Source organism: Peromyscus californicus, unplaced genomic scaffold (genome assembly GCF_007827085.1).
Source record: "Peromyscus californicus insignis strain IS unplaced genomic scaffold, ASM782708v3 Scaffold_16__1_contigs__length_79575227, whole genome shotgun sequence".
In the NCBI taxonomy this organism is placed as follows: domain Eukaryota; kingdom Metazoa; phylum Chordata; class Mammalia; order Rodentia; family Cricetidae; genus Peromyscus; species Peromyscus californicus.
In genome coordinates this window covers 14,570,510-14,588,610 of record NW_026294458.1, presented here as the reverse complement: position 1 = coordinate 14,588,610, position 18,101 = coordinate 14,570,510, and the positions used below count along the sequence as shown (strand labels likewise).

Here is an 18,101-nt window from a genome sequence, read left to right as displayed (position 1 = left end):
ATTTGGGTTTTAAGATACTGCAATATTTTATTTTTTTATTTTAAAACATTTGCATTGTGTCTCCGTGCATATGCCAAACCTCAAGATCCAACTAAAGTGTCAGTTGAAGAGTCATTTGTTTCTAAAGTCCCTGTGAGGGGAAAGGAAAGGAGAAGCGGCGGCGGCGGCCGTGTCCAGGAGTTGTTAACAGGCGCTTCGAGGATTGCAGAGAAAAGGAACATGCCTGCCTGAGTGGACAGAGAGACCGTGACTGCAGAGTGGGGCGTATGAGAGAAGGGGTCCCCTTTCCTCTCAGAGTCTCGGTGACTCAGGATTCGAGACTGTAGGGAGGGGAGAATGGGATAGCCAGGGTAAACGAGAGGGATCACTTAAGTCTGCATAGGAAGTTATCCACTCCATAAAGCCGGCCATACAGATATTTTCATTGCAGATCCCAAAAAGTTGAAGCATCAGAATAAAAAATGCAGATTTGGTCCAAATCATCACACGAAACTCCTTTCTTCTACCTTGTGAACATGCAGAGTACTTTTTGCCTGTCCTGGCCCTCAGACCAGACACTGGGAGGCTTTCCTCTGGATAAACAGAATGTTCTGGGGGGAAAATACTTCAGATGCCCTGAGCCTTATCCTCATCTTTGATCTAGCTTGTCTCTCAGTTAGTTGTGTAATGTTTTTCTGTAAGAATGAACAGCAAAGGGTCACCAGACATCTGAAGAAAACACTTAGATATTAGAGCCCAGAACAATGGGAAGTACCAGATGGCACATGCCTATGAGGCCTACCTGGATAACTAAGTGAAATCAAGGCTAGCCGTAGCCAGATAGCAAGACCCTGCCTCCAGGAATCAGGTAATTTTATTAAACAAATTTAGAAGAAGCATTCCACTTCAGGAGAAAATCAACAAAGCAGAAAATCCATCTGCCAGCAAACATGTATGTACAACATAATCTTTGAGGAAAGACAAATTCATGAAATAAAAGAATTTTCAGAGGAAAAAAAATGCTGATTTTCAGAGGGAAAAAAATGATCAAAGAATGATGAGAAATAATTCTTGGAAAATCACTGTTTAAAATTAACAGAATAAATGTGATATCAATGGAAGGGTGAAAGGATAATCAAGAACATTCTCCCAGAGTTTAAAAAAAAAAACTCAGATAGGAAATGTAAACGAAAACAATTACAATGTTGCAATAATGGACAAATTAAATAGAATTCAGGAAATAAAGAAATAATGAGAAAAAAGACCCAGGGGCTGGAGAGGTGGCTTAATGTTTAAGAGCACTTGCTCCTCCTGCGAAGACCTGGGATTGGTTCTTTTTGGTTCCTACCCACAGGATGGTTCCCAACCATCTGAAACTCCAGTTCTAGGGATCCAGTACTATTTTCTGACCCCGTGGACACTTCACATAGGTGGTGCACTTAGCCTGTGTGTGTAAAACACTAGTTCACACTAAGGAAGGCTGAAGAGATGAGTCGGCAGTTGAGAGCACTGGACACTGCTGTTCTTTTTTTTTTTTTTTTTTTTTGGTTTTTCGAGACAGGGTTTCTCTGTGTAGCTTTGCGCCTTTCCTGGAACTCACTTGGTAGCCCAGGCTGGCCTCGAACTCACAGCGATCCGCCTGGCTCTGCCTCCCGAGTGCTGGGATTAAAGGCGTGCGCCACCACCGCCCGGCGGACACTGCTGTTCTTGCAGAGGACCTAGGTTTGGTTACCAGCATCACATCTACCTGTAACTCTAATGTCTTCTTTTGGCCTTGAGGGTACCTGCACACATACACATAAAAATAAATACAATACTGAGAAGATTATTATTTGATGAAGGGTTACAGTAAAGCAGGAGTAGAATAAGGAGTAATTACTAATGGATACAAGGTTTCTTTAGGGGATGATGAAACTATGCTAGTTACATGGTGATAATGTTTATGGGATTCTGAATATACTAAAAGTCATTGGATTGTACAATTTAAACAGGTAAACGTAACACAGGAGATGGAAGAGAATAATAAAACTTGATTCAAACGATTGCAAAAAACGATCAGTAAAGCAGCCAAAACTACATCCTCTAGGAAATCCACTTCGTTTTTGTATGAACTTGCATGTTAGGTTAGATTCAAAGGTTTGCTGGGGTTGGGGGTAAAAGTCAGGGTAGAATGCTTGAGTTCCAGGTTCATTCTCCACTGAGAAGACAGAGGTAATGTTGTGTACAGGTATATACTGACAAAGTTTCTCTGTGTAGTCCTGGCTGTTCTGGAACTCTTTCTGGAGTCTGTAGACCAGGCTGGCCTAGAACTCACAGAGATCCACCTGCCTCTGCCTCCCACTTGCTGAGATTAAAGGCGTGCACCACTACCACCCCACTGAAATTTCTTTCCTTAAGATACAGATTTCCAAAGCTTACTTTAAAAAAAAAAAAAAAAAAAAAAAAAAAGATTAGCCGAGCAGTGGTGGCACATGCCTTTAATCCCAGTACTCGGGAGGCAGAGGCAGGCAGATCTCTGAGTTTGAGGCCAGCCTGGTCTACAGAGTGAGTTCCAGAAAAGGCTCCAAAGCAACACAGAGAAGCCCTGTCTCAAAAAACCAAAAAAGAGAAAGAGCTATACATTTCTTGAACATAGACAGTCTTGGCAAAGTCTTAACAGTGGTAATCCAACAGTGTATAAAAAGGCAATAAGCCGGGCGGTGGTGGCACACGCCTTTAATCCCAGCACTCGGGAGGCAGAGCCAGGCGGATCTCTGTGAGTTCGAGGCCAGCCTGGGCTACCAAGTGAGTTCCATGAAAGGCGCAAAGCTACACAGAGAAACCCTGTCTCGGAAAAAAAACCAAAAAAAAAACCAAAAAAAAAAAAAAGGCAATAGATCCCAGGACTGCAAGCCTAAACATTTGAAAATTGGTGTAACTTAGGATAAGCCATATGATCATTTAAGTAGATGCAGAAAAGACATTTGACATAATCCAATATTCATTTCTGATGTAAGTGTTGAGCAAACTTGAATTTGAAGAAAATGTACTAAATTTGATAAGGGCGTGTTAGAAACATTGACTGTTGATATTAAACTAAAAAACAGTGACTGTTTTCACTCCCTGGATCAGTAAAACACAAAAGTTCCTATTACCACCTTTATTGAACCATGTTGTAGAGTAGGGACTAGCCAGTTCAATAAGGTTAAGCAAGTAAAATAAAAAAAAAAAATAGCCAGAGTGGCAGCAGAGCCAGGCAGAGACACAATCATAATAAAGAACAGAAACTGAGCTTTTACCCGCTGAGGAGTTAGTGAAAACATGGAGATTAAGAGCTTGGAACAGGGACACCTTTAATCCCAGCACCCGGGGAAGGAGCCATCTCAGTGGGACGCAACCAGAACAGATCCGAACATTCTGCCTGAGGCCAACCCAGGGCCCAGCTGCTGATCTTTCAAAACCCAACAACTTGGAGGTGTTGGGTGAGATTGCTGTACTGAACAACTTGCTCAGCTGAGATCCATTCGGGAGAGGTTTCAGAAGCCTACAATCTACAGTCTGAGGAAACAAGATCAGCTGAGGAGATGATGAATGAGCAAAACGTGACCTGAGAACACAAAAGAAGGTGCCGCCCAGCCACTGAACCAGATCACCAGAATCATAAGCCTACCCTACACCAACTGGGAACAGGTAAGCCTCCATCTTCAGACTGGCAGATCAGGTCTCTAGCCCCTAGGCCCTACCCATCGGAGTCCCAGGGACCAGACAGCTACCTTTCCCTGCTCCCCCATCAAAAAAAAAAAAAAAAAAAACCCCTACGAACCTAACAACCACTGGAGCCATAAGCCCACCTGCACCAGTTGGGAACAACTGCTCCCTGAGACAGAACCACTAACACTGATTGGACTAAGCTGCTCTGGGAGAAACAGAACCTAACAGCACCGATTTAACCAAGAATTCCTAGTGGACCAAGACTAACAATTAGAACAAGAGAGGCACCTTCAGACACAGACACTGCCTACTCCGAGCAGAGGAAGAGATGAGTAGATGCCAGTGCAAAAATACAGGCAACAACATAAAGACCTATATGACAACATCAGAACCTAGCGATTCTACACCTGCAAGACCTGAACATACCAAGGCAGAAGAAGCAGAAGAAATCAATCCTAAAAATGACTTTAAGAAGATGATAGAGGCCCTTAAAGAGGAAAAGAAAAACTCCCTTAAAGAGAAAATAAAAAATTCTCTTAAAGAAATGGAAGGAAAAAATAAAATAAAATTATCCAAATTAGGACATGCAAGCCTTTCCTTAGTTTACCACAGAACATTACTTTATAGAAAATTCTGTGATGCCTCAAAAATTTTAAAAATAGCCGGGTGGTGGTGGTGCACACCTTAAATCCTAGCACTAGGGATGCAGTGGCAGGGGGATCTCTGTGAATTCGAGGCCAGCCTGGTCTACAGAGTGAGTTCCAGGACAGCCAGGACTTTCACAAAGAAACCCCAGGGGCGGGGTTAAAAGTAAGTAGAAAAGATCAGTCCTGAAGAATGAGTTTTATTTTGTATTTCCTGGTGGGGCTGACCCAAAACTGCAAGCATGCTAGATGAGCACAAGCAACCTCTGAGCTGCATCCCAAACCCCAAAACTATCATTTTTAGTAGCATCAAAAATTAATAAGTCTTCCTGTGCGGAAGTATGATAAAGTAGTGGCAGAATCTGTATTCTGTCTCCCTATACCAGCAAACATTGCTGAGAGAAATTAAAGACCTAATTTATTGAGATTTGCTGTTGGTCAAGGATCAGAAGGCAAGGTGTCAATAAACTCTAAATAGATTTATAGATTAAATACAGTTCCTGTCACAGCCCTAGAAGGCTCTTTGTAGAAATTTAAAATATTCTTCATTTCTTAGAGTAATGTAGAGAACCTGAAATAATCCCAGCAGATTTGAAAAAAGTAAAAAAAAAAAAAAAAAAAAAAAAAGGACTTAGACTGTACTTTCAGTGTTTGTATAAAGATGACAGTAATCAAGGTACCAGGGTTGGCATAATGATAGACATGATTTGAAGAGAGCAGAGCATCCAGAAATAGACCCACAGGTTTAGGAGCTACAGGTTAGAGGAGGAGGACTGGTGGGGAGAAGGCATTGGTGTGTTTGAATTTGCAAAGGATGTTACAGTGATGTAGCAAGAGTGTTGAAAAAAAAATTTTTGCAGTGGAACCATAGGAAAGTTGGATAATATAAAGATGTTACATTTACTAACTATAAATAGTTATATATAAACTATAAAAGGAAAGTGTAAGCCATGTGTGGTGGCTCATGCGTTCAACCTTAATATCTATAGGTTGATACAGAAGAATTATCGTGAATTTGAGGCCAGTGTACACTGGAGAATAAGGCCCTGTCTCAGAAAAGCAAGTTGGAGGAGGAGGAGGGAGAGAAGGAGAACTTCAGCTTGCTCAAGTGGCCTCTATAAATGTGTCTGTGGAGGCACCTCCAGCAGGGTGCAGACTGTGTGTGTGTGTGTGTGTGTGTGCGCGCGCGCGCCAGTTTCCTATCAGCTATTGTTCCCAGTGGAAGATTCTTCTGCAATAACTTCATTCCTCACCAGTTTCAGGAAAAATACAAACACAATAACAAATGCCGTAATTAGCTCTGTTTAAAGAGATTATTTTCTCTCCCTACCCCCATGCCCTCTAGGAAGTAAAAAGAAAGAAAAAGAACGGCCAGAGATTTCTCCTCCATCTGATTTTGAACACACCATCCATGTTGGCTTTGACGCTGTTACTGGCGAGTTCACTGTAAGTTTACCTAAGTGAGGTTTGTTTTTGACAGTAAAACAGTGCTGAAGGGTTGCAGGGATTGTTCAGTGAAGAGAAGCACTTACTGTACAAGTGTGAGGACCCAAGTTTAAATCCCCAGAATGCACACAACACAATACAGAAGTAATTGTAGTACTCCTACAGTATGATGGGAGACTAGAGAATCTGAAGGCTCACAGGGCAGCTAGCGTGGTATATAAGTCGTAAAAACAAGAGACCTTGTCTCCAGGTGGAAGACAGTGATGTCTGAGATGACCCTGTGACCCCTGCAGATGTGTACACACTCAAGAAACTGAAAAGGGTACTCAAGCATCTTTAGTAAAGTTTGAAATCAGTTTTTCTCTCCTGTTTTTTGAGACAGGATTTTTATGTAGCCCAGGCTGGCCTCCTGTGAACTCGTTTTGTTTTTGAGACTGGTCTTGAACTCAGTCCTCCTGTTTCTGCCTTCCATGTGCTGGGGTGATAGCTATGGGCTAACATGACTGGTGTTGAGCTTTTCTATCCCATGTGATGATTAGTTTTTTTTCCTTTGTTATTGTTTGTTTAAAGCAAATTCTTGCTATGATCCCAGTAGAACCTGGAACTCTGAATCCTCCTAAGAGTGTGGGGTTACATGCTGACTATTATAACTAGCATTAGTTGTCAGTTCTTACTGTTTTATGTTTGTCCTAAAAATATTAGTAATTGGGGCTGGAGAGGTGGCTCAGAACTACATAAATGTAGGCAAAACATTCATATACATAAAATAACTGTTAGCTGTGTGGTGGTGGTGCACGCCTTTAATCCCAGCACTCAGGAGGCAAAGCCTAGTGGATCTCTGTGAGTTTGAGGCCAGCTTGGTCTACAGAGTGAGATCCAGGACAGGTACCAAAACTACATGGAGAAACCCTGTCTCAAAAAAAAAAAAAACCTTTAAATAAATTAGTAGTTGGATGACTTTTTTCTCTAGAGAGCTAAAACTATCAATTATAGTTACAAAAAAAACAGATACAGAGGAATGGACTTTTAGGGCTGAGTAATGGCTCAATTGACTCAGATGACCTGAGTTCAGGTCCCTAAAACTCAAAAGCCAGATGTTATGCTGTGATCCTGCACTCCCAGCCTACTTGTAACATTCTAGGTCAGTGGAAGACCCTATCTCAAACAAAAATGGGGAGCCACCTGAGGACTACACTAGAGTCTGTTTTTTGACCACATAGTCCTTTAAAAAAAAAACAAAACTATACTTTTGGCAGGATGTGGTGGTGTATACCTTTAATCCCAGCACTTAGGAGGCAGAGGCAGGCCTATCTCTGAATTGGAGGCCAGCCTAGTGTACAGAGTGAGTTCCAGGACAGCCAGAGAGAGCTACATGGAGAAATCTTATCTCAAAAAAACTATATATCTGTAATTCCAATACCAAAGCACCTAAGGGAAGTATTGTGAATTCCAGGCCAGGCTGAGCTGTATAGTTAAAACTTTGTTTAAAAACTAAATAGGGGCTGTAGAACTGCTTAGTAGTTAAGAGTACTTGTTCTTGCAGAGGACCTGGGTCCAATTCCTACACTCACATCTCAGTTCACAACCATCCATGACATGTGCTGTATAGACAGACATATATGTGGGCAAAACATTCATACATAAATCCAAAAAAAGAATAATACATTTTTTAGAAACTTTTTTTAGCGAAGCCTAAAATGTGTGTGTATTGGTTGGTTGTCCTTGGTCTATGAAAATGTTCTTTGTTAGAGCAGTTCACATCATAACTGACCTATGGATTACTTCTTGCTAGGGCATGCCAGAACAGTGGGCGAGGCTGCTGCAGACCTCCAACATCACCAAACTAGAGCAGAAGAAGAACCCTCAGGCTGTGCTGGACGTCCTGAAGTTCTACGACTCGAACACTGTGAAGCAGAAGTACCTGAGCTTCACTCCGCCTGGTAAGACGGCAGGGAGGAAGAGACGGGGCCAGCTGCTGTCCTCCTCCTGCATACATCTGCCTTCAGAGAGTGACGACGGGGGTCTCATCGTTTGCCAGAAATGGAGTAGGGCATGTTTTGGCTCTGTTTTTTCAATCTTTTCCTCTTTGGTGCTTTTAAATGACTGCCAGTGATAGAAGGCACAAAAGGTCTGAATTTATAGACAAGCTCGTGCTGGAGATGGTTATTGTTAGTGGGATAAAATGAAAGTTTTTATATAAATAAATGGCAGGCTTTGAAATGAAAAGTGTTTTTCTACTCAGCTGGGTGTGCTGAAAAACACCCTTAATTCCATCTGGGTGGCAGAGATAGGCAGATCTCTGTGAGTTCAAGGCCACTCTGGTCTACATTTTGAGCTCCACACCACCCTAAGATCCTGTCGTCGTCGTCCCCCAAAAAAATGGACTGGAAAAATGGCTCAGGATTAAGAGCACTTGTTGTTCTTAGAAGACCCAGGTTCAGTTCTCAGCACCCACACAGTGGCTCAGACCATTCCTAACTCCAGTTCCAAGAAATCCAGTGCCTTCTTCTGACCTCTGGGGCACCAGACATAGGTGATGCACACAGATGCATGAAGGCAAAACACTGGTGTACACAAAATAAATAAAATCTACATTTGGGGTGGGAGAGAAAGAAAGAACGACTAGCAGGGACTATATAGCAAATACCAGGCCAGCCAGAGCTACACAGCAAAACCCTCTCTGCCTTTTGTTTTGTTTTGTTGTTTGTTTGTTTGTTTGGTGGGCTTTTTGCTGGTCATATCCTAGTTTTCTCTTTCAAATTGGTAATATCTTTTCTGTTTCACATTTAGAGAAAGATGGCTTTCCTTCTGGAACACCAGCAGTAAGTTAATAATTTATTATAGTTTATGTTCTAATGTAGGTTACCTAAAACAAACCTTTTTATTTTGCTTGCTAAAATATAAAACAGTTAGATGTGATAACCCATGTCTCTAACCTCATCACTCAAGAAGCCAAGGTGGTGAACTCACTGTGAGTTTGAAGGACCATGTCTCAAAAGACATAACATTAGCCATCAGATAAATATCTGTGTAGTTTTTGTTTTTGTTTTAAGTTAGCTACTTGATTAGTTGAAGGAAAGAAGCCATATTAAGTAAGTAGGATTTGGGTGGGCACTTTAAAGCAACTAAACTTTATAAAGCCCTCCAGAGCAATTTAGCTACTTCTCCAGTGTTGCAGTATTGAACTTGAATATGGTGAACTGGGTGGCTTACTCTCTTCTCCCCAAACCTCCTATCACTACCATCCTGAGTATGATAAACTGTGGCACTTTCTAAGTAGCTAAAACATGCCCGCTCCTTTTCTTGCTTTATTAACCTGGATCTTTAATGCCTCAAAGTGAGGTTTGTGTCTCCAGCATCCGAGGACCTTTGCTTTTGTCCTGTGAGTAGATTGCTTCCTTACAGAGCACTGTGTGTGCTTATGTAAAGGACAGGAATAGTACTCCAGTATACTTGAGAGCCATGGATGTAGCTCAGTAGTAGAGCAGTTACACCATACACAGGCCTTGGGTTCAAGCCTTAGCAGAGCCGCCTCCCCACTAAAAATGATACTGACTGTATGTATTCATTTACTTTGTAATTGGTTGTATCAGATCCAGTGAAATTCATGTGTTTTTAAATGAACTGTTAAAGAAAGAAACTTTTAAAAATATTTTTAAAGGGGCGTCACATTTTAACCTTTTAATTTTTTTGGCTTATCCTCCTTTTTTGCTCCTGTGATGAGTGCAGCTGAATACCAAGGGATCAGAAACATCAGCAGCAGTGACAGAGGAAGACGATGATGATGAAGACGCTGCTCCTCCTGTCATTGCCCCTCGGCCAGATCATACGAAATCAGTGAGTGACTGACTGACGACCTGCACTGTGTGTTTTTAAAAACGTAGTCAAGATGCTTAAAGGCCCTCAAGCTTAAAATATTGTAGTACGGGCCAGGCCACGGTGGCACATGCCTTTAATCCCTGCATTCGGGAGGCAGAGCCAGGCGGATCTCTGTGAGTTCGAGGCCAGCCTGGTCTACAGAGTGAGATCCAGGACAGGCACCAAAACTACACAGAGAAACCCTGTCTCGAAAATATATATATATTAGTGTGGAGAAACTTGGTTATTTATCAAAACGTACTTTTTGGAGCTGATGGAGTGACTCGGCAGATAAAGGTGTTTACCACCAAGCCTGACAGTGTACATTCAATCCCCAGGACCCAAATGGTAGAGGGAGAAGTAGCTCCTACTACTTGTCCTCTGACCACCTGCTGCACATTATGATGCATGTGCATATACACACAATAAGTAAATTAAAACTAATAAAAACTACTTAGAAAAGTAATGTCTTGAGTAGGCGTGGTGGTGCCCATCCTAATCCCAGCATGATAGGTGGATCTCTGGGAGCTGGAGGCCACATTTTAGTGAGTTCCAGGCCAACTAGAGCTACATACTAAGACCCTGAACCTCATTTCTAAAAGCAAACAAAAAAGACAATTAACAGCTTCTTTAAAAGTTAAAGTACTTAGCTCACTGGGTTTTCCTTTTTTTTCCCTCTGTTCTAAAGATCTATTTTGTTAGCTTTCTCAATATAGATAGCTATTATATCTAAAACTAAATCATTGCTGTTCCCTGGGTTATATATTTGACCTTGCTCTCAGAGACTGTATGTTTATTCAAGAGGCATTTAGGAGTGAAATTACTTACTGACTAAGAGAATTTTAAGAGTAGGAGCCTTAGTGGTGCCAGCAGTGAGAACCCGTTCCCGGACTGTCCTTCCTGCTGTGATGAGGTAGAATGCAGTATGGTGCCTGTGCTGCCCGGGACTCCACTCCACTCAGCAGACAGAGCTGAGACTGATGCAGTGGTAGAGGACTGTTTTCTTTATGAGTCCAGGACTGGCTGGCTGAGAGGAAATGATCAATGTCGAGTTTGTGTAACTCACCTAGAGGGTGTGGTTCTAGTTATTTCAACACCAAGACTTATTCTTTTCTGTTACTAAGGTGTGTGTTACTAAGGTGTGCTTTTTATTTATTTATTATTTTTATTTTATGTGTGTGAATATTTTGCCTGGGTATATATCTGTGCACTACATTGTACCTGTTGCCTATGGAGGTCGGATAAGGGCATCATATCCTCTGGAACTGAGTTACAGATGGTTATGAGCAGCCATGTGGGTGCTGGGAATTGGACCTGGGTCCTTTGGAGAAGTAACTAGTGCTCTTAATCACTCAGCCATCTCTCTATCCCCACAAGTGTGCTTCTTTTCATTACATTGTTCTCAGTACTTTAGATATAGCCACACTGGAATTTCATGGACCTATTTTGCTAGATACTTTCAAAACACATACATGCTGTGACCAAAAAAAGTTAAACATTGTTTTCCTGGTTACTTGTTGTGGGGAGGTAAAAGGGTCTTACAGTAGCTCAAAGTGTCTGTCCTTTGACTTCCTGTATCTGCCTCCAGAGTGCTAGGCTTACAGACATGCGTCACCATGCCTGGCAGTTATGTGTTTGTTGTGTGAATATACTGTCCCATTCTTCAAAGCTGTAGGAAAGATAACTTAGTTTTGCTATTTAAAAAAAAAAATGCATTTTCTGCTACTAAGACCATCTGAAAATGTTTTTTTTCTCAAGTCTCAACAGTGAACTATATTTCTACAGATTTACACACGGTCTGTTATCGACCCTATTCCTGCTCCAGTTGGTGATTCTAATGTTGACAGTGGTGCCAAGTCTTCAGACAAACAGAAAAAGAAAGCCAAGATGACAGATGAAGAGATTATGGAGAAATTAAGTATGCAGTCTATATTTTCCTAAAAATATTTGGCCCAGAGCTGGGGATAACTGCTGCCCAGGGGAAGCATTTGCTTAGTGTGTGTAAAACCCTTGGTCCCTGCCAGCCACATCCAAAGGACATAGTTTAAAACCCTGTCAAAGGGGCTTGTATGCAGCTTCTCAATACAAACCTATAAAAATGTCCCTTGTGTGCTGGTGAGATGGCTCAGTGGGAAAGGACACTTGCCACCAAGCCTGATGACTGAGTTCGATCCCTAGCGTCCACATGGAGGAAGGAGAGAACCGACCACCCCAAATTTTCTGACTTCTGTGTATGCAGACACATGCATGCACCCACACATATACATACATACTAAACAAAAAAGAAACATAAAGTGTTCCTAAAGAATGTGACTTTCTGTAATATGTATCAGCATACAGTATGTAGGGGGTTCTTTTTCTTTCCTTATAGTCTACCATTGTTGGCTTAGGTCAAGCATTAAAAGGTAACAATAGTATCTGTTGACAAATCTACAGCAGCTCCACAGAGCACTGACCTAGGAGTCAAGGAAAGATTCCCTGTAGCTAGTTATTGCTTTTATTCCTCAACACTTTCAAGTACGAACCTGCTTTTACCCCAGCAGTTTGTGGAAATACATAATGTCCTTCTCTTTGGCAAGCTGCTCCTTTCAAACACTAGACCAGGACAGTGGCTGCCACCATTTAGTCATGACCTCTAGTTACCTGCCCCTTTGCCGAAGTTCTTTTCAGTGTCTCACTGGGGCCTTGGCTTTGTGTTTATAGCTTGGAGCGGTGCAGTACTTAGGTAGATTATAACTTTGCTTCATCTAGTCATGTCTTGCCTTAAGCAGCTGACAATGCTGAGTCATTTTCTCCTGTTTTGACTTAATAGTAAATATGAGTTTAAGATTTTTTTCCAATTTCTTGAATTTAATATTTATTTCTTAGTATATTGAAGTTTTTTCAAAATACTTAGTTTTTCTGGGCAGTGGTGGTGCAAGCCTTTAATCCCAGCTCTCGGGAGGCAGAGGCAGGGGGATCAACCAGCCTGGTCTACAGAGTGAGTTCCAGGACAGCCAAGGCTACACAGAGAAACCCTGTCTTAAAACAAAACAAAACAAAACAAAAGGTGAAAGATGGACTGGAAGAGTTTGAAAGGCATTTAAGGGTCTTTCAGTTAGCTTTTTACTCATTTATTATTTCTGATAGTAAGTCTTTCACAGCTTATCAAAGTCATAGATGGTCATGGTGGCTTTTACCTGTAATCTCAGCATTTAGGAAGTTGAGCCAGGAGTATTGGTGTGAGTTCAAAGCTAGCCTGGACCACATATTAGGTTCTGGATTAGCCAAGGCTATCTCAATCAATTAAGAAAAGGGCTGGGGGTGGAGCTGAGCTGGTAGAGTGCTTACCTAGCATGCCCTGTTGTATAATGGGTTCACATGGATCCATGGAAAGAAATACTGGGCACCTGAAGGATAAACTTTTATCCTTTCCAGCTGCAGGGTGAATTCGCCCCTAAGGACTGAATCACCCTTGCTCAGCAAAGGGCCCTTTTATTGTTACACAAATTACACCTTTAACAAGTCAATTTCCATATACCAAAGTCTTTGATCTAAGCCCCCCAGAGGGATAATGCCAAATGCAAATTCTCAGTAACAGTACCACAGTTTTCTGGGTTGTTAGTAAGTTTGCATAGGAAAATTCTCAGATAAGACTTCAAATAGAAGGTATGGAGCCGGGGTGCAATCACAAAAGGCAGATCAAAGCCAGGTACTAATACTCTAGTTTCAAACTGGTTATAGCTTTGTGGGAATTCTCCCATCAATGCCCTAAGATGTTTGATCTCCAGCACTACATAAATGGGACAGGATGGTGCATACTTGCATCCCAGCATCTGTGAGGTAGAAGCAAGAGGGTCAAAAGTTTAAGATCATCCTCAACTACTTAGTAAGTTCAAGACTAGCCTGTGATACAGGAGCCTGGGTTTTGGTTTTGTTTTTACACACACGCGCGCGCGCGCACACACACACACACACACACACACACACACACACACACACACACACACACACACACACTATACCCCCTGCATCCTGAGAACCCCATGAGTTTCAGGCTGACTGAGATAGTTGGTTATACTAAAATGTCTTTTTTGTTTGTTTGGTTTTGTTTTTTGAGATAGGATTTCTCTGTGTAGTCCTGGCTGTTCTGGCACTCAGTCTGTAGACCAGGCTGACCTCAGAGATTTGCCTGCCTCTGCCTCCTGAGTGCTGGATTTAAAGGCGTGTACCACCACTGCCTGGCAAATGTCATGATTTTTTTGGGGGGGTGGGTTCGAGACAGGGTTTCTTTATATAGCTTTGGAGTCTGTCCTGGAACTTGCTTTGTAGACCAGGTTGGCCTCGAACTCACAGAGATCCGCCTGGCTCTGCCTCCCGAGTGTTGGGATTAAAGGCGTACGTCACCACCACCTGGCTAAATGTCGTGATTTTTAAGAAAGTGATTAAAATGTCTAACCTGGTCTAACCAGTGAAGGCAAACATCTTTAATCCCAGCACTCAGGAGGCAGAGGCAGGTGGATCTTTGAATCCGAGGCCAGCCAGGTCTACAGAAGTGAGTTCCAGGACGGCCAGACCTACACAGAGAAACCTTGTGTGTGTGTGTGTGTGGGGGGGGGGGGTCTAACCCAATGGAGAAGAGTGTCACCACCTTTTATTGCTTATTTTTCTTGGTTTCTTTTCAACTTTAAAATTTTATGTGTATTGAGTGTTTTGCCTATATGTATGTATATGCATCACGTGTATGCCTAGTGCCAGCAGAGGTCAGGAGTGGATATTAGATCCCCTGGAACTGGAGTTATGGGTGTATGTAAGCTATTATGCGGGTGCTGGAAACTGAACCCAGGTCCCATGGTTTTAACTGTTGAGACATTTCTCCAGCCCCTGCTTATTTTTCTTCAGTATTGATTGTTTAAAGCAAATTATTTTTTGAAACTTCGTGTATGGAAAAGCACCTTTATAATCAGTGCAGATTATTAAAAGGAATAATTACCAAATTTTATTTACATTTAGTTTGCTTGACTGGCTTCTAATTTTGTTTGTTTAAAATAGGAACTATTGTGAGCATAGGTGATCCTAAGAAAAAATACACAAGATATGAAAAAATTGGACAAGGGTAAGTTTGAGTCTGTTGATTTCATATTCAGTCCTCCTAGGTATACAGAATCTTCCCTCATACACTGAGTACTTAACTATTCTGGGTGTTACTTGGGAACTTGTGTAAATACATAACACAGTTGTGTGTCGAGACTGTTACAGCAGCACTGTACTTCTGAGTTGGGTATAATGATACATACTTGTAACCCTGTCACTTGAGACGCTGGGGTAGGATTGCTACAGATTGGAGGCCAGCCTGAGCCCATAATAAGACCCTGTCTCAAAAAATAAAAGTAATCCAGCACTGGTTAATAGTAACTTTATGTTGTCTATCCTCCCTCCTCCCTCCTCCCTCCTCCCTCCTCCCTCCTCCCTCCTCCCTCCTCCTCTTTCTCTCAACCTGTTCTCCCCTTCACTTCCTCCATCATCGTCTTCCATAGGGACCTATGTATATGTAGCCCAGGCTGGCCCCACACCCACTGTGTAATCCAAGTCTTAGTGATCCTCCATCCTTAGCTTCCCTGGTGCTAGGACTAAAAGTGTATGTCACCATGTGTGGCTTTCATTGCTTTTTCCCGTAGGTGATGAGGGATCAGATAGGTAGAAAGATTACATATATAATGTATTTTAAAGATAATTAAAATATTTATTGCAGGCTATTGGCAGTAAAAGAAAAAATCTTTAAGTCAAGTATTGAGTTTTTGGTTTTTCGTTTTGTTTCCTCTTCCAATCTTAATTTAACATGGATTTTAATAACAAAAAAATTGAAAGTCACTGTTTTCAGTGCTGGAGATTAAATGTAGAGCCTTGTGCCTGCCAGGCAAGGGTTCTACTACTGAGCTCCATCTCCAGCCTTTTTTATGTTTGTACTTTTGAATAATAATAATTAATTAATTACATAGTAATGATGATGAATGAATAAGAATAATGCTTACGCATATGAATGACAATCACTAATCCAGTGTTGATATTGAAGAGAAATTCTTGAAACAGAACTTTGTGAAGTTTAAAAATGAAGTCAAGTATATTTTCTTCAGAAACATATCCATGTCTTTTTTGCAATTAGAAGTCCAGAAACATGTTTAGGAGTGGTACATGTCAAACCCAGAATACACACAGAACGCAGGCCAGTAGGTCCTGTTACAAAGGGTAGAAAGGCAGCCTTCAAGTTTTGTCATAGTTTATTGTTTGATTTTGTTGTTTGGTTTGAATTTTGCTTTCTTTCTTTTTTTTTTTTTTTAAATTTTTTTTTGATTTATTTATTTACTTATGTATGCAGTGTTCTGCCTGCATGTATGCCTGCAGGCCACAGAGGGCACCAGATTTCATTACAGATGGTTGTGAGCCACCATGTGGTTGCTGGGAATTGAACTCAGGACCTCTGGAAGAATAGTCAGTGCTCTTAACCTCTGAGCCATCTCTCCAGCCCGAATTTTGCTTTCTTGAGACAAACTCTGTAAAGCCCAAACTAGCATTGAGCCAGCATCACCCTCCTGCCTTAAACTCCTGAGTAAGGGCTCATAGACATATGCACCCTGGCTTACTTATTCATAGGAGTGGTTTGTGTTGTTTTTCCCTTGGGGGTTTTTGTTTGTTTAGTTGGTTGGTTGGTTTTTGTTGTTATTTTGGTTTGTTTTTTTTTTATTGTTGTTGGTTTGGTTTTTTTTGTTGTTGTTGTTTATTGTATGACAGGATCTTTCTACCTAGCCCTGGCTGTCCTGGAACTCATTATGTAGACCAGGCTGGCCTCAAACCCACTGAGATCTGCCTGTCTCTGCCTCCTGAGTGCTGGGATTGAAGGTGTGGGACACCATGCCCTGCCACTTCTTTGTTTCTTAAGCATAGAAGTAGATTTGTGAGTGTATGCTGTTCTCTTCTTTTTCTTCCCTTATATTTTTATAGTTCTGAAATATTTCCTGGGTAAGTTTTGGCCACAAGGATTGTCTTTTTGTCTTTCCCCTCTTTTTGTTTTAGAAGTCTTGAGTCTTAAGATGTTAAATAACTTTTCAGTTGTTTACAGTGTTGGAATAGTGTGAATGGTGTAACTGTCTTTTCTCCTCCAGGGCTTCTGGCACCGTTTTTACTGCGACTGATGTGGCACTGGGACAAGAGGTAGCTACTGTTCCATCGGCTCTTTGTGTAGGGAGAAGGGGTCAGGGTGGAACCGTGCTGTGGGTACACGGGGCTTGTGTGCTTTCGTGTGCATAAATGTGTAGCAGCCAGAGGCTGTCCTCACCAAATAAGTGAGACTGGCTGATCAGGGACCTAGGGGGTCTGCCTCTGTGGACTTCCCAAGCACTGGATTTATAAATCCGTGCCCCCACAGCAGGTTTGGGGACAGGAATGCAGATCTTTGTCCTGGGAAGTGCTTTAGCAGCTGAGCTATCGTCCCAGCCCTAGAATGTATTGTAAGAGTTGATCTGTCAGCCGGGCGGTGGTGGCGCATTTAATCCCAGCACTCGGGAGGCAGAGCCAGGCGGATCTCTGTGAGTTCGAGGCCAGCCTGGGCTGCCAAGTGAGTTCCAGGAAAGGCGCAAAGCTACACAGAGAAACCCTGTCTCGAAAAACCAAAAAAAAAAAAAAAAAAAAAAAAAAAAAAAAGAGTTGATCTGTCAGTCATGTTAGGGGAATGAAGAATGTATGTATTCACTGTCATAAATAAGGAAATGTTTTAAAAATATTTGCCAGTTTAGAATTTTAAACAATAATTCCTGGTATAGACTGACCTTAGTTGGTTAGTAAACTTGAAGATAAATCTAGGGTCAGTGAGATAGCTCAGCAGGTAAAGTCACTCACCACCCTGAGTTCGTTCCCTCTGGTTTCAGCATGTGCAATATGGCACATGCATAACCACACACATAAAACAAACAAAATGCCATTTTAAAAACAAATTCAAATATAATTTAGAATCTGTATCACAAAAACATTGTGCATAGGCAGCATACATGTAAAAACATCATGCATGAGTAAGTTACAGTCTCACTGTGTGAGGTATACATATTTAAATAACTTGCCAATTGGTGCTTGTAACTTTGTCAGAGAATTAGGAATGCTGTTTTGATGTTTCAAATATCTTTTTATTATAGGTTGCTATTAAGCAGATTAATTTACAGAAACAACCAAAGAAGGAATTGATCATTAATGAAATTCTGGTGATGAAAGAATTAAAGAATCCCAACATAGTTAACTTCTTGGACAGGTAAATATGAATATGTTCTTTAAAATTGAGATCAACTTGGGTAGTGATTCATGACTGTAATTCCAACATTGGAGAGCTGAGACAGGAGGATGGAAGAGTTCAGGGCAAGCCTAATTAGGCCCTGTCTTAAAAAGGAGAATGAATGAAGGAAAGTAAGAAATGAGAAAAAGAGGCTGGAGAAATGATTTGTGCTCTTGCTGAGCACTTAC

General features: G+C 41.5%; 1 protein-coding gene across 5 annotated transcripts in view; it reads left to right on the top strand.

Annotated features, from left to right (window-relative positions):
* The window catches only part of Pak2 (p21 (RAC1) activated kinase 2), a 63,452-nt gene that overhangs the window by 28,784 nt on the left and 16,567 nt on the right, over window positions 1–18,101 (top strand). For all 5 annotated transcript variants that reach the window (XM_052740477.1, XM_052740478.1, XM_052740481.1 and 2 more), the window contains 8 exons: window positions 5,659–5,759; window positions 7,552–7,699; window positions 8,550–8,581; window positions 9,489–9,596; window positions 11,403–11,535; window positions 14,649–14,712; window positions 16,757–16,805; window positions 17,780–17,892. In XM_052740477.1, the coding sequence (XP_052596437.1) occupies window positions 5,659–5,759; window positions 7,552–7,699; window positions 8,550–8,581; window positions 9,489–9,596; window positions 11,403–11,535; window positions 14,649–14,712; window positions 16,757–16,805; window positions 17,780–17,892 (748 nt within the window). The remainder of the gene's footprint in view (window positions 1–5,658; window positions 5,760–7,551; window positions 7,700–8,549; window positions 8,582–9,488; window positions 9,597–11,402; window positions 11,536–14,648; window positions 14,713–16,756; window positions 16,806–17,779; window positions 17,893–18,101) is intronic.